Source organism: Panthera pardus, unplaced genomic scaffold, assembly GCF_024362965.1.
Source record: "Panthera pardus isolate Hobbes unplaced genomic scaffold, ASM2436296v1 HiC_scaffold_12, whole genome shotgun sequence".
NCBI classification, from domain to species: domain Eukaryota; kingdom Metazoa; phylum Chordata; class Mammalia; order Carnivora; family Felidae; genus Panthera; species Panthera pardus.
This window is the reverse complement of record NW_026526677.1, coordinates 56,005,561-56,026,493: the sequence shown is the minus strand read 5'-3', so window position 1 is coordinate 56,026,493 and position 20,933 is coordinate 56,005,561. Positions and strand designations below refer to the sequence as shown.

Below are 20,933 nucleotides of genomic sequence, written 5' to 3'. Positions count from 1 at the left end.
GCCTTCTCTGTCTCCTCATTCTCTTTCTCCATTCCCTCTCTGTCTCTTTCTTATCTTTGTCTGTTCTGTTTCTGCCTCATCCACATCTCCATCCCTGCTTTTCTCTTGTATGCACTTCAGCTCTGTCTCCATCTCTGCCCCTGTGCACCTCCTTGGCCCCATCTCCAATCTCTCTCTGGTCCATGTCTCATCCTTGTCTCCATCTGTGTACTTGTATCGCTCTTGTCCCTTTCTCCATCACGTTTCTGTCCCTTTCTCTCCCTGTGTCCTCTCTTCATCCACGTCCCTATTCCAGGCTCCGTCTCTTCCTTGTCCGTGTCTCCATCCCCCTCCTGGGCTGCCTCCGTGGTCCCCGCCGGGATGGGGACCTCGCTGGGGGCGGGGCCGAGGGGCTGGATCAGAATAACTCGGTTATCGGGACGAATTAAATTAACTTCTTCACATGAGCGCCGCCAGGCCTATTTCCCCTCCCTTCTGCTGGGCCGCAGGTGGGGAGGCCGAGGAAAGGGGTTGGGACCCTCCAGCCTGGCACTATGCGTAGCGAGCGAAGGTCTGGTCCAGATTGGGGCCTGATGGGGACTCTAGGGATCGGTCCCCGCGCCACCCCCTCCCTGCACCTCGGGAGCCCAAGGAGGGCGGCGGGGACCCTTTGGGGTGGGGGTCTGGTGTGGCTGGGGGTGGGGCCTGGGAGGCCCAGGCCCCGCCCCACGGAGCTCGCCCCGCCCCGCCCCCTCCGCGGGGTCCTGAGCGTTTAAAAGGCGCGCGGGCCCGGTCTGGCTGCACTTGCATTGCACCCGGGCGGAGGGTGGCCGCGACGGGGCGGGCGGACTCGCGGGCGCTCAGAGCCGGCCTCGGGTCCTCGGCGCCAGGCGCTCGAACCCTTATCCAGACCCCCACCCGGCCCGGGACCCGGACCCCAACCCCAACCCGACCCGGCCCGGTCCGGCCCCCGACCCCGACCCCCGGGCCGATGGACTACTCCTACCTCAATTCGTACGACTCGTGCGTGGCGGCCATGGAGGCGTCCGCCTACGGCGATTTCGGCGCCTGCAGCCAGCCCGGCGGCTTCCAGTACAGCCCCCTGCGACCCGCCTTCCCTGCGGCTGGTCCGCCCTGCCCCGCGCTCGGCTCTTCCAACTGCGCGCTTGGCGCTCTACGCGACCACCAGCCCGCGCCCTACTCGGCAGGTGAGCCCAGCCCCGGCCCAACCCTCCCTCCAAATCCTGCGGAAACCCCCAGCCCCTGGTCTATGTGGCAGGTGACTGCGACTGTCCCCCACAGCTGCCACCATCCTTGTCCTCCAACACCCCGCGGGAACCCCCAGTCTCCCTGTAAGATGGGGTTCCCCTAGACAGAGTTGAGCCCCACCCTCTCATCCTTCCCCTTCCTCTTTCTCACTGCCAAATCCCTATCCTGTGCTCTTTAGGTCAGGGAAATAGATCCCTGGTGCAGCCCCAGACCCCTCACCAGGTCCACTTGTCCCCACCTGCAAAGACTTACCACCAAACCTCTCCATCCCCGTATCCTTAGAAGATACTCCGGCTCAATCCAATCAGATCCCATCCTTATCCCCACCCCACTTCATGTCTGACCCCCAGCAAGGGCTCCTGCAGCAGCTGAGCTGCCCACATGGAAACCTTCCTAGAGCCCCAGCATCATCAAGCCCCTCCTGCTTGGTTTTGAACCCATCCTGCCTGTGTCCTGACCCTCTTGCACCACTGAATCCCGTTCTGTTGCCAGAAGAAAAGAGTTAAGCCACTTTCGTTCCCCCTGGGGCCTCTCCCAGCTAGAGTCCTGCAGAACCCAGAGGCAGCCCCCACCACTTCCAAGCCTCTTGATTCAAGTCCCCATCTGAACCCTCAACCTCATGGAGCCTCTCAGCCATCCCCATCTCACGGTTAGAGTCCAAGCTGCCCCACCCAATGTCCTTATCTCCTTCCTTCCTGAGAACACCACTGGGACCCAAGTAGAAGATTGGGGCCTGAAGGGTGGGGAGGGATGGTGCGATAGGAACCTAGATTTGGAGAAATGAAAACCAGCAAGATGGAGGCAAACACTGGAACAAGGATGGGGAGATTGGGTAGTCTGGGCCAGATGAGGATGAGGATTGGGGAGATACAGTCAGGAAATGGGGATATGGGCCCCAGAGAGATGGAGTTCTGAGATGGGGAGTTGAGGACAGATACAGAGAAGTGTGAGCAAAGACAGGAAGATTGGGGACCATGGGAGAAATGGGGACCCAGGGCTGGGGAGATAGAGATAAGAACTAGGTGATGGGGACAGGAATTATGGGAGATGGGAACCAAGGAAGACTGGCAACAGAGATGAGGAAGATGGGATAGGAATGGGGTGTTAGAGACAAGGATTAGGGGGGAGATAGAGAACTAGGGACATAGGACAAAGATGAAGGATATTAGGGACCCCTAAAGGATATGGACACCTAAGCAGGGCTTGGAGACAGGGATGAGGAGACAGTGTCAGCAACACTGGCTGTGGGGCAATGGGGATTGGGATGGGGTAAATGGGAGACAAGGATGGGAAGAGAATGAGGGAGGGGGGTAGGGCTGGCTGTGGGGGAGTTGGGACACAGACGTGCCTGGGAGGAATGAGAAGGGCAAGAAGAAGGTGAAGGAACCTGGGTGGGGAGAAATACGGACTCTTCTCAATGGCCACAAAGAGAAGAATGGTTCAGAAGGGGAAAGCTGAAGAGAGATGCGGATGGAGAGAGATGAGGAAGAGGAGAGGGGGATCAACATCTGGAGGAAAATGAGGCATGAGAGGGGGCTGAGAAAATGAAGCCTAGGAGAAGAGAAATGGCAGGGTAGAGGGGGCCAAGTCCCTACATGGCAGAATGTACACAGGCAGGGCTGAAAGTAGACCCAGGCCAGGGAGTCTCAGTCACCCAGCCAGGTCCAGAACTGGTACTGGGAAGACTCACGATACTGATAAGACGTGACAGCCAAGGTTAAGGTGGACATGGCACAGCCTGAAACCAAACGGGCAGACTGACCAAGGCAGAAACACCCAAGCGGAGATCGGAGGGGCAAGTGGACTGGAGGGAGATTAGGGAACAAGGCGGTGGGTGAGGCCAGGTCAGCGGTCTTGACCTGAGGATCAGATCCTGGTTCCTTCTCCTCTGCTCTTGGGCCCCATGTCTACCTGCGCCCTGTCCGTCTTCATTCCTGCCAGCTCCACTGAACGGTAGGGAAGAGGCTCAATTGGAGACTGAAAGGAGGAAGCCGAGGGGCCAGGGAAGGGGCAGGGACCGCGAGCGATCTCAGGGGCAGGACACAGCCGGCTGAGCTCTGTCCCTCACACCTTCACCCTCTTTGCTCCCCCTTCCTGCACACACCCCTAGTGCCCTACAAGTTCTTCCCGGAGCCGTCGGGCCTGCATGAGAAGCGCAAGCAGCGGCGCATCCGCACCACGTTCACGAGCGCGCAGCTCAAAGAGCTGGAGCGCGTCTTCGCAGAAACTCACTACCCCGACATTTACACGCGTGAGGAGCTGGCGCTCAAGATCGACCTCACGGAGGCTCGCGTGCAGGTGCGTGTTTTGCGTGTGTAAACGGGAGTGTGCGCGTGTCAGGGGGTGGGAAGTCAGTGCCCGACACCTGGGGGCCACGGGACAGAGTGGCAGGCAGGTGCAGCCTGGGGGCGGAGAGCTGGGACCAGGAGCTAGGGCGCGGTCTGGGGGTGGTTGGGAAGGAGAGGATGGGCAGCTGCGGTAGGCGAGGGGGCCAGGACTCGGCAGACCTGAGGCCCTAGGGAGATCTGCGTGTTCAGCCCCCCAGATTTCCCCCTCAGTTTCCCTAGCAGGGACAGGCGTGCGGAATCCTGGAAGGAGGCCGAGTGGGTAGAGCGGGAGCCCGGGGAGGCTTCAGTGCCAAGTGAGGCAGACGAATACGGGAAAGCCAGTGAGCTCCTCCACGTCCCCTCCCCAGGTCTGCAGCTGTGAAATCCCCGAGCCGGGAAATCCCGGGCTCTGGGCAGGCACAGGGCCCAGGAGAGCCAGGCCAGGGTAGATTCTGTTGTCTATCTCAGAAATCCAGTACAGAGGTTGAGCTGGTCCGCCCTTACTGGAGACCCTGAACAAAAGGTTTCCCCTGTGCCCCAACCCGTTCTCAACCGCCGTTGGACACCCCAGGTGGAAATTCCTGGAGCTTCGTGTAGGAAGGACTTCGGGGCAGGGCTTTGGGTGATGAGGGGAGCGAAGGCGGAGTCCCGGAGACCAAGAACACTGGGTCCGCGGGTGAGCAGATCCCAAGGGGGAAGACCTGGAAGGAAAGGGCAAGTGGAGGAGAAGAGGTGAACAGAGAGGTGAGGAGGGCAACGGGTCAAGTGGAGGGCCGAGGGGCCAACGCTCAGAAAGCTGGCAATAATCCTGATCCGGTCCCTTCTGGACTGAGGGCTCACCCGCGCCTTGCGGCCTCGGCCTGACCGGCCCCTGTGCCCGCAGGTCTGGTTCCAGAACCGCCGGGCCAAGTTCCGCAAACAGGAGCGTGCCGCCAGCGCCAAGGGTGCGGCGGGCGCGGCGGGCGCCAAAAAGGGCGAGGCGCGCTGCTCGTCCGAGGACGACGACTCCAAGGAGTCCACGTGCAGCCCTACGCCCGACAGCACCGCGTCGCTGCCGCCGCCGCCCGCCCCCGGCCTGGCCAGCCCGCGTCTGAGCCCCAGCCCGCTGCCTGCCGCCCTGGGCTCCGGGCCCGGCCCTGGCCCCGGGCCACAGCCGCTCAAGGGCCCCTTGTGGGCCGGCGTGGCGGGCGGCGGGGGCGGCGGGCCGGGCGCGGGCGCGGCGGAGCTGCTTAAGGCCTGGCAGCCGGCGGAACCCGGGCCGGGGCCCTTCTCGGGGGTTCTGTCCTCCTTCCACCGGAAGCCTGGGCCGGCCCTGAAGACCAATCTCTTCTAGCCGCCGGACTCTGGAGGCTCCGGGCCTGCCCCCCAGAGACGTCCTTGCCCCTCCAGGACCTGACAGAGTCCCTCCCCATTCGGGCGCCCGCCTGAAGTGCCCATCCGTCCCTACCCCTACCATGTCTGACCCGTAGGTGTGCCCTCCCCAGCTTTGGAGAGAGATCAAGTCAGAGACACTCTCCTCCTCACCTACCCTACCCAGCAGAGCGGGGTACTTTTCACTGGGGCCGCCCCCCCCCCTCCCCTCCCCAATTCCAGCTTGGTTTTCTTTGGAACCGGGATGAAATAACAGCGCTGGAATGTGAGGGTCCTCAAGTTCAGTAACAGCCTAGCTCTGCAGCTGGCTGGGTCACTTAGCCACCAGCCTGCTGCTCTAGCCCCTGGGCCAACCCACACTGACCCCACCCGTTCTGGTCGTCGTTGGGATAATGAGCCGCCTGAAGGGTCCCACTGCCAATTTGTCCCCTCCCATTCCCAGCCGGTCTGGCGCAGAGGTTAGGCCGGTTCAGAGCAGAGGGGCTGGCTGCCAGGGCATCGGGACAGAGGGGTTACCTCTTTCCTGATTTTTTTTTTTTTTTTTTTTTTTGGTTGTTGTTGTTCTTTTCCTTTGAAAAACTTGTAATTTATTGAGGTGAGTTTTGCTCAATCCAAATAAAACTTAATTTATTGAAGACATCACGCTGGCAACCCTTCTGAGTACTCAGGATGGGGCTACGCTGCCTGCAAGAGACGGTCCCCCTTGCAACCAGCGAGGAAGCCACTGCTGCCACGCATCCGCACCCCATGGTGGTATAGACCAGGAGACAGTGAGAACTAAGCAAACTAGCACTTTATGGCCCAAGATTCTTCTCCCCACCCCCAACCGGCCCCAATAATATTAAAGTGCCTGCCCTCCCTAAACCCACGCAGAAAAGCTTAAATAAACCCCAGCCCAGTCCTTGGGCTATTCCTTCATTTCCGGACGGACACCCCCAGAGTTGGGGTTGGGAGAGGTCCTAGCTGAGAACCCCCCACTGTGGTTCAAGGCCAGATAGAGGGCAGCAGAAACCGCGGTGAAGTGGGGGCCCAGACGTACCCAAATGGACCCTACAGGCACCCCCGGGACTGGGAGTAGGGGTCCAGAAAGGGAGGTCAGCACCAGAATAACCAAAGTCCTTGGTAATTACGGCAACTGACTCTGCTGTAAAAGGTGAAGGGCAGGATGTCCTAATTAGGGCATTCCAACATGATTGGGCAGTGGGGAACGCAGATCCCCAATAAATAGGCAGAGAGGTACTGCCCCACCCCTCATAATTTTCAACTTTGGGGCTAAGGCTGGGCCTTAGTAGGGGCGGGGAGGGGCGCTGAGTTCGCAGATTCGCAGTGCCACCGCTATCACTTGCTGAGCTGCAGGGTGTCCAGAAGGAGGCGCTTGTGAGCCGGGTCCTGCACCCCGGCCTCCTCCAGGTCCTCCTCGGTGATGTCGCTGTAGGGGTAAGATAGGCTGGGAGATCCGCGAAGTGGTCTTGAGGGCCCGTAGCTCCGCCCCAGGGGTCAAACCCACCCATCCGCCTCCAGCCCCGCCCCCACCTGAGAAACTCCAGGTCGTCCCAGCCATTGTGCACCAGGCCCTCCTCATAGCGCTCCAAACCGATGGCCCGCAGCCAGGCGCCCATGCCCGCCTCGCCCAGCCCGCTGGCCCGCCCGCCCTGCGGGCACGGAGCCTGAGGGAATAGGGCACGTCAGGGGGAGCACTGAGGGTACCCACACAGAGAAGCACCTGCAGACAGCCACTTTCTACCACGTGCTCTCAGGAAGGAGGCAAGAACTAGGGCTGATTGAAGTGTTCCCCTCCCCTCCCCCAAACTCTCCAGTGCCCAGCTCAGGGCAGAGGGGACACTACTAAGTGCTGAATGGTGAAGGAAGAAGATACCACCTCAGGTACACACAGCCACCCCTCGTCCACACACCTCCTCTGCCAGGTCCTCCTGGATGCTCTCTCTGATGCGAGGTGGAGGGAAGCTGAGAGGCCGGCCATAGTCTGAGGGCAGTCCTCGGGGTGGCTGCAGCTCCAGGGGGCCTGGCAGAAGCACTGAGCGGCCAGGCCCAGCAGGAGCATAGTCCACCTCACTCAGCGTCTTGGCCATCTGCAGCACTGAGCAGGAACGATCGTCCCCACTGGCTACCTCCCCCAGGAAAGTGCTGGTAGGTGAGGGGCCTGGGGGTAGTGGGGGTCTTGGATGGGCCTTGGGAGGTGGTGGGCCACGGGCCTCACCCCCACTGCGGCCCCTGACCACTGGCCCTGTCAAAGGGTCCAGGCTGGGGGGCAGGAAGATGGCCGAGTCTGGCAGTGGTGGTGGTGGAAAGTCTGGAGGGGGCAGTGTGCCCCCAGACTCCTCATCTGATGAGCTCCCCTCTCCCACACGGGGGGGCCGGTGGCGCCCAAGCTGTGGAGCAGGCACTGTGATGGCCACTTTGTTCTTGGTGGCAGGTGGGACAGGGGTCCTGGCAGGCGAGGGTGGCTCTGGGGGCAGCAGCTGGTGTGGGACCCCTTCAAGGACGTAGTAGGCAGGGTTATTGAAGCTGTTCTTGGGTGGGGGGGCCACCACCCCTTCCGGCTCTGGAGCCCCCTCTGCCTTCAACCTGCATTTGGGAGCAGGATAATTAAGTCAGGACCCAGAGACCAAAGTGAAGGCAATGGGTGCAGTGGAAGGAGAACTGTACTGGGAGTCAGGAGATAAGGGTCCGTGGTCCTAGAATTGCATGAGACCTTGAGCACATTGCTTTCCCTCTCTGGCCCTCTGGTCTTCATCTCTAAAGTCGAGTAGACATGGCAGTTGAACAGATAATCTCTAAACTTCCTAGCCTTACTTGCTAAAATTCTCAGAGCGTAAATCAGTGCAAACAGGTGCCAGAAGTCAAGGCAATGAAGGCCTTTAATGGGAATGATCAGCCAGAGTTTGAAAGCCTCTGGAGGCATCTGAGGCCAATCTACTGAGGAATCTTACCCAGGGATTCAGGTTAGTTTTACTCAAGCCTGAGGATAAAACCAAGGCGACTGATAACAGGTGAAGATGAGTGAAAAAGCACCAAACCGTACCTAGCAGCTTTTATTGAAGTTCAATCGACAGTTGGATATAATTAGAAAGTAAGCCTCACTTTCCAAGAGTATGATCCACAGAATACTAGTTCCCCAGGGTATTAATAGTTACTGTGTGGAAAAGAAGTTTCCTAGCACATTAAGTTTGGGAAACTATTCAACAGAGTTGAAAAACAGTTTCCTTCCTGTCCACATGCTCAGAGCTTTTGCGAACACTAGTGTGCACTGGACTATCTAAGAAAAGAATCTAGCAAGAACCGTTTCCCAAACCCATTTCCAATAGGGCATCTTGTAGGACTGTGGTCCCATAGTATGCACTGAGGGAAATCCCAGGCTGAAGCCAAACAGAAAGCTCAAGCTAAATCTGTTTACATGGAAGGAACTATTGCAAAAACAACTTCTAATTCTATTTTTTAAGGCAGAATGGGGAGGAAAGGCTCACTGTGCTCCTTTGGATTCAGAGAGCCACGCCGAAGAGGGGATTGGCTGGCCAGAGTGGCCACGGGTGTAGAGCCCTGGCACTCCCAGCCATGGGGCGTCAGAACACTCAAGCAGCAAATGATCCCCAGGCTGGCCGTGAGAACCAAACATAGCAATAGTTAAAGTGGGGGGATAACAGGTTCCTTCTCTCACCTGGAGGTCAAGGGCTCCTCCCGGGGAGCGGCTCGAGGTGGGGCTGGGGGCCTCCCAGTTGGTGGTGGTTTCTCTGGTTCTTCGAATAACCTGGACAGTGGGCAGGCCGCCTCTGCGGGGGCTGGCTTGCGGTTCCCTGACCTGCCGGGGTGTATAGGGAGGAGATGCTGTAGAGGCTGTCCCAAAGCCCCCGGGTACCCCTTCATGGGACACCCAGCACAACCCCAGCTCACCTGGGATCCTGGCTGCCTCGAGACACAGAGGGGGCTTTGCTCTTTGCTCCTGCCTCGTCCTTATCAATGCTGATCCACTCTGGGGGAGGAAGAGAAAAGAGACTCAGAGAGGACCTGGGGTCCTGGACCCTAGATACCCACTGGGCCTACCAGCCTCTTTCCAGCTACTCCTCAGGGCAGGCCCACTCCCAACCATGGCTGCAGAACTTCCAAATATTCCAGGGATTCTAACATGCTCTCCCCACACCCCTGGTTCTCCTTTCCGAGACCTGCCCACACCACCCCGTCTCATGCCCCATATCCCTCCCAGTGGAGCCCCCACCGTAGAGTCGCTCACGGGTGCCCAGGCGCTCTGTGGGCACCCGCACCTTCATGGAGCCACGGATGTTGCCTGTCTCCTCGCCACGGTGGGACAGGAAGGTCAGGAACTGCTGTGCTGTGCTGCCAATCATGGACTTGAGTGCCACCACACACTCCCCTGAAGGGCAGATGGGGTAGACCAGCAGATTGCCAAACCTTTCTAGGTCTCCTGTTTGGCTTTCTGTGCCCCTTGGCACCCCTCACCCCTCACCATAGGATTCGTAGCCATCCATGGATTTGACCGTGAGCAGGAGGTGCTGGTCCTGCAGGTACTCGATGTCAGCCAGAATTGGCTTGAGCTAAGGAGCAGAGAGACCCAGTGAGGAACAAAGCCCCAACCATCCCCTCCTACCCGACACCACTCATCCCTACCCTTAGGCTCGTCCATGCTCACTACCACTCATCTACTAGGGAAAAATCCCAAATCCTTAACACAGAGGACACAGCCCCACATGGGCCCTTCATAACATTTAACAGCATCGTAATTAATTTTCCGCATCCTCAATGGCTAACACAGGACCTGACATTTAGCAGAAACTCGAAAAGTTTTTGTGAACAAATAAATGAACCTACAACTTGGTCCCACACCCCTCAAAGAAAGCAAATGCCCTCATCCTCATTCATACCCAGCCCCCACCACACACATGCACATACACATGCATGCACGCACACACATGTGCACGCACACCCATGTGCACGCACATACATGGACATGCTCCACTGCACCTCTCCCTGTGCCCTCACCTACAAGCCCAGGCCCTGACAAAAGCCTCACCGTAGGCAGCTGGCGTGAAGACCACTGCACCTTGAGGAAGTTGATGTTGTCACTGCTCTGGGCATCATTCTCAAAGCTCTTCTTGTACTCTGGGGTGAGGGTGGGGAATACCCGACTGAGTGCCACCTCCCGGCTTCCCTTCCCACTATCCAAGGGGGATATCCAAGGTGTCTGGGCACCTCTGGTTCCCCATCCCTCTCAGGCCACACCCAGCCCGGGGCCCCCCTCTGACCCTCCAGGCAGGTGGAATAGAATTCAATGAAGAACTTGGTGCGGCTGGCTGTCTTCACAATGGCCTCAATGCTCTCAAACTCAATGTAGGCCTGGTCCGAAGTCTTTGAGAGACCTGAGGGGTAAAGGGAAGAAGGCAGTCAGGAGGGCTGAGAGGGTGACAGGAGGAACAGGACAGAGACTGAGCCCTGGAAAGAAATCAGGGGTCATGGCAGAGCAGTAAGGGAGGCCCCAGGAAGGAAGGCCAGGAGGGGCCTCCCCAATCCCCAGCAACCAATGGGGAGACCCCAAAGCCCAGACCATGGACCAGGGCAAACAGACAACCCAAGGATGAGAGACCATCTAAGGAAGGGCTGGAGGATGAGAATGGCTGCAGGGATGGCCTGCCAACAATCCCCCACACTACCAGGCACACTCAGCGGTACACATGTGGTTCCAGGCAAATACAGATACACATGCACGTTTATACTCACACACATACACACACTCATGGACATGTACTTCTCATGATGCCCCAGGCACAGACACCCTCACACAGCACACATTCAGAAACATTACCGCATGTCCGTGTATACACCCAAACACACGCACAGATATATTCAAACCTATGCACATCCCCAGGCCACCACCAGTGCCTATCCACCCACAAGCACATCCAGAATAGTCACCTTTCTTAGAGATGAACTGAGAGGTAACTCCAACCTCAAATGTCCCAAACACAGGGGAGTGGTCGCTGGTGACGATGTCATCAGTGCAACCTGGGATAGGAATGGGAGCTCAGGGGCAAGCTCTTTATTCTCCGTTCCCACTTCCCAAAGCTAGGGCAGTGTCAGGACAGTGACCACCCAGGACTGCCCATCACCCTGTCCAGGAAACTCTGACCATAGGAATTGCAGATGATGTGGGTCTCAGGGTAGGATTTCCAGAGAATCCGGTCACACCATGAAGGCACATTGGTCCGGACCTGGGGCAGGAGATGGCAGCATGGTCAGGTTCAATAGCTGGGGTTGCTCAGCATGAGCCCCACCCAGAGCTGCAGAGCTGATGAGGCCCTATGCTCCCACCACACCAGGCCCCCGTGCCTACCTCCCTTCTTGGGTCCTTGTAACACTCAGGATCACCCCTAAGGCCTCAGAGGAACCACAGAAGCTGGAATAGTAACTGCCCAGACCCTTGACCAGACATGTACCCTTGATTCACTGCAGGCCAGGGGAGTCTCCCAAGCACTCCGCCCCCAAACCTGCCTCGTTCCCTTCACTCACCCCAGTTGGCTTCTGCTTGTGCCAGGCATATGTGTCCCGGGAACCCCGCTCATAGCGGTAGGTGGGTGGGAAGGAGATCTCCTCCTCACCTAGGAAAGGCAGGGAACAAGTATGGATCAGGGCCCTGAAGTCCCAGGAGTATCGTAAAGGCCCCATCCCTTAGAGACCTCCTGACAGGTCCACACTCACTGAATCGAAGAAAGACCTTGTGTTTCTCACGCTCCAAGTTGAGCTGGTCCACTCTGAGCAGGGGCTCAAACTCCTTCCTGCTGATGTAGTTGAGGATCTCCTGTGGTGAGGACACAAAGACTGAAAACTCCCTCTTGACCCACAGCCAGAGTCAGAGGTAGGATCCCAACTGGCCCCCCAGCCCAGCTCCCCTACCAGTCACCACTGGCCCTGTTTGCACCTGGATATCCATGTCCAGGCGGTAGTTGAGGTCCCCAAACCAGAAGAGGTGAGTGAAACGCAGAGAGATGTCAAAGGCACTGAGCTGTCGGTCACCTAGTGAGAGCAGCCGCAGGATGTCCAGGTAGTTCTGGTTCCGCCTATGGTGGGGGTTGGGGGAGGCCTCCAGGGTCACGAGCCAGGGACTGGCAGAAAGGTAAGTCTCTGGGGTCAGGTACAGGGTAGGGCTCAGGGTGCCTGGGGACAGAGGAAATAGCTGGGAACAAGATCAAGGTCAGGAACAGACAGCAGTCTCGGGTTTGGACAAGGGAGAAGGGGCTCTCTGGGGACAGGGAGGTAGGTGGGTCATGGACTGGGATATGGGAAAGGGAATAGGTCTCAGGTGAATAGGGAATGAGGGTAAAGACTTGGGGAGGTGCCCCCCTCACCGGGCAGTTTTCTCATTTCCCGAGGTAAGGTGGCAATTCACAAAGCCAAATGAGGTGCCATTAAACATGAAGGAGACACCCACAGCCCCCTTGTTTCCTGTCAGGGCAAGCAAGAAAAGAAGGCCTGTGTCACATCTAGAGGGCTCCCAAGTCTCCCCTCTGCCCCTCAAAGCAGCAGTGGGAAGGTTCTCCCAACTCCCCCCCGCAGTCTTATGAGGCAGGCAGGCCCCTGAACACATCCCCTCCTTCCCTGGAGGTGCCACACAGATCACACACGGTACATCTGGATGGACCGAGTTTCTCTGCATGTGTGAACAAGGCCCCTGGAGATCACAGGGGATCCCAAAGGTGACGCTGAAAGGACTTGCAGATTCTGAGCAGAATCTATGCTGAGGGAGCACTGGACCACAAACCAAGAGACCTGGGCACTCTGCCAAGTCCTCCACATACTAGTCATGTGACCTTGGAGAGGTCACTCAGCGACTCTGGGCCTGAGTGTTTTTTGGGTCTTTTTGAGTTTTATCATCTATGAAATAGAGGTAATTATCCTGGCCCTGCCTTCCTAGTGGTGCTGGAAGAGATTTAGAATATGAATATGCTTTACAAAGGGCTCTCTATAGGGGTGCCGGGTGGCTCAGTGGGTTGAGCCTCTGACTCTTGATTTCAGCTCAGGTCATGATCTCACATTTCCTGAGTTTGAGCCCTACATCAGGCTCCATGCTGACAGCACAGAGCCTGCTTGGGGTTCTCTCTCTGCCCTGCCCCCTTCCCTCCTGCTAACTGTCTCTCTCAAAATAAACACACTTTAAAAAAAATGGGGGGAGGGCTCTCTATATAAGAAAGCTGGGAGCAACCAAAAGGAGGAGACTGTGAGCTGGAGAGGAAGCAGGAGGCGTGGACAGAGGGACCCTGCCCACCCTGCTCACCCAGGGTGTTGGCGATGCCAGTCTTCACGCTGGATGTACTGACGTGGCTGATTCGGTTCTCGTGCTCTGGCTTGACCAGCACAGCCACCTTGATGTTCCACAGTGACTGCATGGCAATCTGGGTAGAGGGTTTGGGGTCACTCCGGCCCTGGACCGGGGCCACTGTCCGCATTCCCCTCCCACCCCCACCTACACTACAGACTGTTCTGTCAGTCATAGGATAGGAAGGTCTCTACTACCCCTTTTTCCTGAGGTGCCAGAGAAAAACACAGCACGTTCCCATAGCATGAAGGACTTGGGTTAGACCTCCTAAAGGATATGCCCAGGGACCAAGGGAAAAGCCAGTCAAGTTGTGCTCCCCAGGGTCACCCATGAGGTGAAGTAGGATAGTTTGGGGTGGTGTGTGAGGAGGGGGACTGGACAAGATGACCCCCTCACCGGGCGGTAATCCAGATCTGTGAGCTCCTTGAGGCCCCCGCGTAGTAGGTCCAGCCACTCGCGGTCGCCCACCGAGTTCTCCTGGGTCCCAAAGACATAGATGTCATGGGGTATGGTCACTGTGACTTCATCCAGGGTTTTCCCTAGACCCTTCGATGTGAACCAAGATGTCACGTTTTTCGGAGGTGGTACGCTTCCTGGAGGCGAAGGGGATGGGGGCGGTCAGGCCCTTGACCTGGGGCTATTCCTCTCTCCCATCCCAGCCCCAACCTGGGCCTGACCCATATTCCAGGTGCCTATGAAGACAGAGATCATGTCGGGCTCATCTTGCTTCGAGTGCTTGTTCTTCATGAGCTGCAGCAGCTGGCAGAAGGCCTCCCGCTTCTGGGGGGACAGCAACTAGTTAGGGGAGGTCCCTGGTAGGTGGTAGGTCCCATGAGGTCATGCCTGTGAGTTCACTGCATATCCACTACTCAAGCAGACAACAGGTGCTCAATAAACGCTCACTGAATGACCATTTGACTCTGCCCTCAGGCCACCCATTTTCAGTACACATACTCTCTACCCTGTCAGACCCACTCCTGCCAAGAGGGATGACCGGCCTACATCACGTGTTCCCTCTCTTCCCATCCCACAGGGGACCCCTGCAGCCCCCAGGGCCTAGCCCAACATGCCACTCACCCGGGCACTGACAAAGATGAAGTCCTTGCGCTGCGTCCGATCCTTCTCCTTCTCAAACACAACTCCCAGCTTGTTCTGGACACGCTGGGACTTAATGAGCTGGCGGACTAGGGGATGGAGGATGGTTACACTGGCCTGTGCACCAAGGCCTGGAGGCCACCCTGCCCACCACCCCAGGTTGCTCCCTGGCTCACTGCGGTCGTGTGTGAAGGTCGTCCAGTCCTCCTGTGAGTCCCGCTGTCTCCGCAGCAGCACCAGCCGCCCACCCTCCACATCCACGCTCAGCGTGAACTTCTGTGACTTCCCAATCTTGGTCAGGTCACCCAGGGTCACATCCAGCTTCACCTGCAGGTCAGGAGGTGTATAGGCTGCTGAAAAGACCTCAGGGCAGGTGACACCCCCTTCATCTCCAGCTGCTCTTTGGCCCATGAGGCCCCACCTGTCACCCCTCCGTGTACCTCAAAGGCCTGCACGGGGATGGTCTTGGCCTTACGTATGGATGGCTGCAGCGGGGCCGGTGGGGCTGTGGAGCTCATGTCCTGCAGGGCCTTCAGGGCCTGGAGTGGGGAAGGGCAGGGAAGGGCGGGCAAGGTCAGGGGACATGCTGAAAGCTGGGGCCAGGGGGGATACAGTTGATGTGGGGTCAATGCTAAACTGTAGATTCAGGGTTGAGATCAGTTAGGCCAACGCAAATACTCAGACTGCTAGGTCAGGTCAGAGGTCAGGGTTAAGGCTACCTTTTTCTGGATGCCTGACAGGAAATCCTTTAACACAGACAGCTTCAGTACCAGGCTCTCTAGTTCCTGCTCCCCAGTCTGTGGTGGATTCTGCACAGAGAAAGAATAAGGTTTGTAACATGCGGCCACCGCGCAGGAGGTCCCCCACCCAACCCGGAACATGAACCCCTTCCCCACAGGTCTCCTCACAATCCCACCTGCTGCTGCAAAAGGCGGGTCACCATGGGAGAGCTCTGCTGGTCAAACACCTTGGACAGGATCTCCAGGCCCGACAGGACCTTGTCCACCTCACTAGGGGAGACAGTAGGTCAGAACTCCCTACCCCGACCCAAGTATGGGGAAGGGGGGCTGAGTGTGCAGCTTCAGCCTCTACGATGAGGATACGAGGGTTCAGGTGAGGACAAGTCAGGAGGCAACAGCTGGCTCCCTGTTCAGGGCCAGAGATCAGAGGTCAGAGCATTTGTGCAGCAAGGGGGCAGGCGAGGACAGGTCAGAGGAGAGGCTGCATGCATGGTGTTGGGTGCCCCAGGTACCTGTGCAGCCTCCGGCAGGAGGTGGCCAGGGTGCGGGTAAGATGGGGCAGGTTGCTGGCTCCACCTCGCACAGCCTCCAGGTCCAGTCCGTAGCTACCCTTCAGGTACTCGTGCGAGACAGTACTCAGCCCATTGGGAGCACTTCAGGGAGGGGTTAAAAAGTCAGTGAAGAATCTGCTGACCCTGTCCCAGCACTGCCACCCTATCCCTAGAGGAGATAGTACTGGTAACAATTGGAGCACCATGGATCAGGGAGTCTACCTCTGGGGCTGAGATGGGATGAAGATCCCTGGGGGAGGAGTGGGGGCTGGGAAGGTCTCTCTACCTTTGATGAGGACAAGTTCTCAGAGGAGAAAGGGAATTCCTGTTCAGCGTAGGGGGTTGCGGTCTTACCTCTCAGCAGCTGGAGTTGTGGGAGTCTCAGGGGCTGCTGGGGGGCTGCCAGGCCCCATGGGGGCAGAAATACTGGTGGAGCCAGAGCGCGGGGGCAGTGGGGGCTTCTCATCCTCCCCATCTGTGGACAGGAGTCAGTGGGGCAGCTGTTTGGGCCTCCCCATTCTCATTGAAGTATGGGGGGATGCTGTGGCTATCAGAGACTTCCACAGAGGTGGGGTAAAGGGCTCTGGTATCATGGTTAGGGGCAGGGGGCTTTAGGGCAGGCAGGTTGAGAAGATGTGATGGGAAAAAACAGGTGGTGTCTGGGGAAGGGACAGAGAAGACATATGCACACGGCACAGCAGGCAGCACCTGAGGCATCACGGTCGTCCGGTGGGTCTGGCTCTCGCTCCCGCTCCACAGGGAGCAGCAGGGCGCACACAAGGCCCTGGTTGGGCTGGGCATACAGGCCGATGAGCTCGCCCAGGGTCTGGAAGCGGCGCACGGGCACGCCCTGCGAGGTCTGCGAGCAAGCAAGGGTGGGAGAAAAATCAGCCAGTCACAGGCTGGAATCAAGGTCAGGGGTTGGGGCCCAAGCTCCTACCTGCACGGCCAGGAAGTCTTCTCCATCAGGTAGAATTCTGTATGTATGCACATGCTTCTGATACCTGATGACAAAGCAGGGGTCAGAATCTGTCGCCCCCAAGCTGGGGTCTAAGCCCCAAGGTCCCCTCTCCTCCTGCCACCAGGCTCAGCCCCCAGCCCACTCAGGTTAGTTTTCCTAAAATCCTTTACTCAGTCCACACAGGGTTAATGATGAGGCCAGTCTACTTCTAGACCTGCCAGTCTACTTCTAGCCTGCTAGTGTTGCCAACAAGAGCAGGAATGACCAGCAGCATCCCCCCCCCCCCCCCACCCCAGCCAGACCTACATAGGCTCCACACCCACCACAGGGCCCGGGAAGCAACAGGCAGCTCTTTTGTGGCCTCCACAGCTGTCTAAACAGCCCCTCGGGCTGTGGTACCAGCTCTGGCCCCCCGCCAGAGTAAGAGTCCTCAGAAGCCTGGTAACCTCTGTTTGCATGCATAGGCAATGTGCTAACACACGTGTGTCCCTGCTGTCTGTGTTTACATTGGTGTCTGTCTCTACTGGAGCTGGGTGTGTCAGGGGCCATTTTTGCTAGGGAGTATGCGGGTATCCCAGCTTCTGTCCCCCTTCCCCAGATACCAGGAAATTGGGATGACCCAAGGGGTCCCCTGTGGCAGACCCAGGCTTGTAAGAGCGCCAAACTGAGGAGGGGCAAGAGGGGTACTGACAGGTGGCAGCAACAGCTGAGCAGGTGACAGCTGAGCCAGGCCTGGGCAGCACAGGCCACACTCAATGGGGGCAAAGACTCTCTTGCAGCCATACCTCAGGTAAACTTGCTCAACGGTGCCACCCGGGTCCATGTGTGTGCTGGGCAGGAGGGGGACACTGGCACCAGAGGACCGAATGCCTGTTTGAGGAGACCCTACACCTTGGCCACAGTCCATCCCCCACCTCAAGTAAGCCCCCTTTGGGCACTCTCCTGGATGCTGACGGGGCAACATTCTGTGCGGGTGTCTTTGTGCACTGGTTTGTGGACTGTGGGTCTGTATTTATAACATAAGCAACCCATGAACTGAGCCCTGTCTGCATGACGGGCTGGGTACTCAACACCCCACAGATGTGATCTCATTTAATCCTCACATTTTGGTACAGATATGAGCACCAACTCCATTCTCCAGAAGAGGAAATAGGCTCAAAGAGGAAAAGTGATTTGCCTCACTTTTAAGTAAAAGGCAGAGCTGGGACTTAAAGCCAGGGCAGAGCCCAGTGCCTGTATCCCGACCTGCCGGTCAGATTGCCTGTGCCTGTTGGAGCAGGGGTGTGTCCGGAAATGTTACCCACCTACAGGTAAGCAAGTATGTTTCTCATCACCTACCCCCAGGCTTCTATCCCATTTCTGACCCCTCCCCCCATCCCCGGGCTGCAGAGATGCAAGGAGGAGCCAGAGTCAGCTGGCAAAGCCAAAGCCCCTGACACAGACAGACCCTCACTCCACCCATCTCCTCCCCTGGCAGTGGAGTCTGGGCTCTCCCCTCTTGGGACAATAATGTTCCTCCCCTAGACACAGGCCCAGCTGTCCCCCTCCCACTCAACAGCTGAGCCAGCACCTGCCTCCCTCCCCTCTCTAATTAGGGGATATGCCTCAGAGGGGGCTGGGAGGCAGGACTCCGTGATATTTATCTGCGGAAGCTGTCCCTTGTTAGTCTCTCCTACTGGACGTCAGACTTGATGCATAAGCTGAGATTTAGGGGACCCCTTCCTCTTCGTCTTCAGGTCCACTGCCCAGGCCGGGGTTTCTCAACGCCAACACTACTAAAATTTTGGACTGCATAGTTCTTTGTTGTGAGGGACTATCCTGTGCATTTTAGGATGTGTGGTGGCATCACTGGCTTTTACCCACTAGATGCCAGTAGCACTATATCCCACTTGTGACAACCAAAAATGTCTCCAAACGTCGCCAAGTGTCCCTGAGGGGTAAAATCAACCTCAACTGAGAACCACTGGCCTATGCCCATGTACCCCCAAAGAAGTGAGGAGAACAGAGGGGTAAGGGACAGAACGACAGGGGTTTGGGAGGGTTCACGAGGCTGAGGAATATTACCAGATCCTAACAAGGCCCACAGGAGCCCACCTAGTATCAGACCACGGGGTGCAGGAGACAGCTCAGGGAGAAGGCTCCAAACATACCAAACGCACCCGGCACCACTGCCACATACAGCTGATGGGTACAGGCCCAGGATGAGATCCGTTCAGGGAGCTGCCAAGTCTGGCTCCACATTCAGCACCCATAGCTCAGGGCTAGGGCAGCCAGGATGCCCAGGACTGGGGCCCAGAGCCAGGGCACATGAACGCGCCCATTGATTCATGAAATAATGACACGGCCCCATATAGCCTCACATCCCCTTTTCTCAACACCACTCTGCTCCACCAGCCCCAGACATCTACCGCCAGGCAGGTCCCAATTTCAGTCCTGGCGGCACAGGAAGCTGCTGGGCATCCTCACATATCCATCAGTCTCTCTGGCCCCAACTCCCTCTATGCCTACAGCTCTTAACACCCAATCCCTGTATAAACAGAACTGCATATAACCCCGGAACACACATCCACACATCCTCACTCCCTCCCGCCCCTCCTGCCTGGAGGGTGCCTGAGGGGGTCTGCTAGAGACTCCCTGCATTTTTCCCTATTACAGCCACCCTGCTTAACAGGACCCCACATACTCTGCCCTCCCTGCCCCAGAAAGTGTCCCCAGACACAGCAGGAAGGAAGTGCCCCCTGCATCCTTCCTCAGTCCCAGCTTAAAGCCAAAGCTCCCACTGTGGAGGGCGCAGACGTCCCACTGTCCCAGGCCCTCCGCGCACATGCAAGGAACCTGGGCCGTGCCCCCGCCCGCCAGGAGCCCCAGCCCACTCACAGGACACAGAGCGCGAAAGCTCCCGCCACGCTCTCGCTGTCTCGGACCAGGAAGCTGCCATCGCGGCCTGCCCGGGCCAGCAGCTCCTCGGCGGCAGCTCGGCTCAGGTCGCGGTGGTACCAGGCGGGGGCCGGGCTGCCCAGCGCGCCCCCGGGCCCCGCACCCCCCAGGCACGGCGCCCCGCAAGCCGAAGCCATGGCGCGTGCAGGGCTCAGCGCCTCCCGCGCCCACCGCCCCGCGCCATCCGCCCCGGGACGCTCGGGGCTGAGGCTGGGGGCGGGCCCGGGCCCGGGCCCTGAGGATCCGCGGACCGGACCGGGCTGGATGTCTGGGGCTCCGCGCTCTGCCACGCAGGCCGCCTTGTTCGCCGCGCCGCCGCCGCCGCCGCCGCCGCCGCCGCCTGCAGCGCCGGCCTCAACTTGAAGAGAAAGAAAAGTTTGTTCAGAGGCGGCGGGGGAGGGGCAGGAGCGCAGCGCTGAGCCGGCGGCCGGCCCCCTCCCCCTCCGCTCGGCCCACGGCCCGGCCCGCCCCTACCCCCACCATCTTCCCCGCGGGGATGATGGCCCCCACATTCCCGCAGGATCCCCCAAACCCACAATGATCCTGCCCTGCCATCACCACCCCTTAGAGATCCAGCCCCCAACCATCCCCCCAACGAAGGTCAAGTTCCCCCACCCTGCTTCTGGACACTTTGGATCCCGGCCCCCTCTCCGGAAAATAAGCCGTCTCTAGTAATCGCAATGGTATGACCCCCAATTCCCATAATCGTCTAATTCCACCCCAAATCCTTTTCATTCAGCTCCCCTTGCAGCCTCAAAGGGTCGAGTTCCCAAAACCTGCGAGGGATCCAAGATGAACCTCTTCCCATCCTTATCCTCGTTATCCGAGCGGCCTGGACCTTCAACTCCCATGAAATCTAGGCCCCTCTTAGACCTGAACCCTCAAACTCCACTGGGGCCAGCCCCCGACAAATCCCGCGGGGGTAAATCCCCCCTCCCCCCATTGAGACCTGGTCTCCCATACACCCTCAGACAAGGTCCGGTGTCCTCGAATCCCCGGGCACAGTCCCTGGCAGCCCCTCGCAGCCGGGGCAGAGCCCTTCCCCCCTCCCTGCCAAGTTCCCTGGCACCATCCCCCATACACGCAGGCCGGGGCCTTGAGGGGTTCAGCAGTCCGAGATCAGCACCCCCAACTGCCCTCTGGAAGAAAGTTCCCTCAAACCCCTGGGCTCCCGACTTCTCCCCAGAACCGCAGCCGCCGCGCGCAGACCCCCACCTCCTGGGCCGCTCCGATGCCCCTTTCCCGGGGGAAGCGGCCCTTGACTCTCAACGGCCACTTAAGATGGCCATCCTCTGCCGCCGCACCCCCCCCCTCGCCTTCCGCCCCGCCCGCCGCTCCGCCCCCGCGGCTCTCCGCGGAGCC

General features: G+C 58.6%; 2 protein-coding genes across 3 annotated transcripts; one reads left to right on the top strand and one right to left on the bottom strand.

The window, feature by feature from the left end:
- The first annotated feature begins 814 nt into the window (after positions 1–814).
- PHOX2A (paired like homeobox 2A) lies at positions 815–5,437 on the top strand. Its single transcript, XM_019449702.2, has 3 exons — positions 815–1,187; positions 3,359–3,546; positions 4,459–5,437. The coding sequence occupies exons 1-3, from the start codon at positions 971–973 to the stop codon at positions 4,906–4,908; spliced, it is 855 nt and encodes a 284-aa protein (XP_019305247.1). The 5' UTR covers positions 815–970; the 3' UTR covers positions 4,909–5,437.
- Positions 5,438–5,546: 109 nt separating this feature from the next.
- Positions 5,547–20,896, bottom strand: INPPL1 (inositol polyphosphate phosphatase like 1). 2 transcript variants are annotated; one of them, XM_053900061.1, is made up of 29 exons: positions 20,787–20,896; positions 19,512–19,929; positions 16,614–16,677; positions 16,382–16,532; positions 16,028–16,148; positions 15,635–15,775; positions 15,299–15,392; positions 15,102–15,191; positions 14,823–14,921; positions 14,559–14,709; positions 14,365–14,471; positions 13,965–14,067; positions 13,684–13,880; positions 13,246–13,363; positions 12,320–12,416; positions 11,893–12,031; positions 11,673–11,772; positions 11,484–11,572; positions 11,104–11,185; positions 10,890–10,979; positions 10,223–10,336; positions 9,991–10,079; positions 9,427–9,514; positions 9,178–9,333; positions 8,856–8,934; positions 8,623–8,763; positions 6,860–7,532; positions 6,480–6,613; positions 5,547–6,375 (listed from the first exon to the last, which is right to left on the bottom strand). In XM_053900061.1, the coding sequence occupies exons 2-29, from the start codon at positions 19,706–19,708 to the stop codon at positions 6,285–6,287; spliced, it is 3,795 nt and encodes a 1,264-aa protein (XP_053756036.1). In that variant the 5' UTR covers positions 19,709–19,929; positions 20,787–20,896; the 3' UTR covers positions 5,547–6,284. The 2 variants fall into 2 exon arrangements, with proteins under 2 accessions (XP_053756036.1, XP_053756037.1); XM_053900062.1 differs by lacking the exon at positions 6,480–6,613.
- Between the last annotated feature and the right edge of the window lie 37 nt (positions 20,897–20,933).

Bases quoted from the DNA above. Each gene is read 5' to 3' on its own strand.
- PHOX2A (XM_019449702.2), top strand. From the start codon at position 971: ATGGACTACTCCTACCTCAATTCGTACGACTCGTGCGTGGCGGCCATG. The intron at 1,188-3,358 runs GTGAGCCCAGCC...ACACACCCCTAG, and splicing joins GCCCGCGCCCTACTCGGCAG to TGCCCTACAAGTTCTTCCCG. The intron at 3,547-4,458 runs GTGCGTGTTTTG...CTGTGCCCGCAG, and splicing joins TCACGGAGGCTCGCGTGCAG to GTCTGGTTCCAGAACCGCCG.
- INPPL1 (XM_053900061.1), bottom strand. From the start codon at position 19,708: ATGGCTTCGGCTTGCGGGGCGCCGTGCCTGGGGGGTGCGGGGCCCGGG. The intron at 16,533-16,613 runs GTAGGAGCTTGG...GCTTGCTCGCAG, and splicing joins AAGACTTCCTGGCCGTGCAG to ACCTCGCAGGGCGTGCCCGT. The intron at 13,881-13,964 runs GTCAGGCCCAGG...CTTCGCCTCCAG, and splicing joins CATAGGCACCTGGAATATGG to GAAGCGTACCACCTCCGAAA.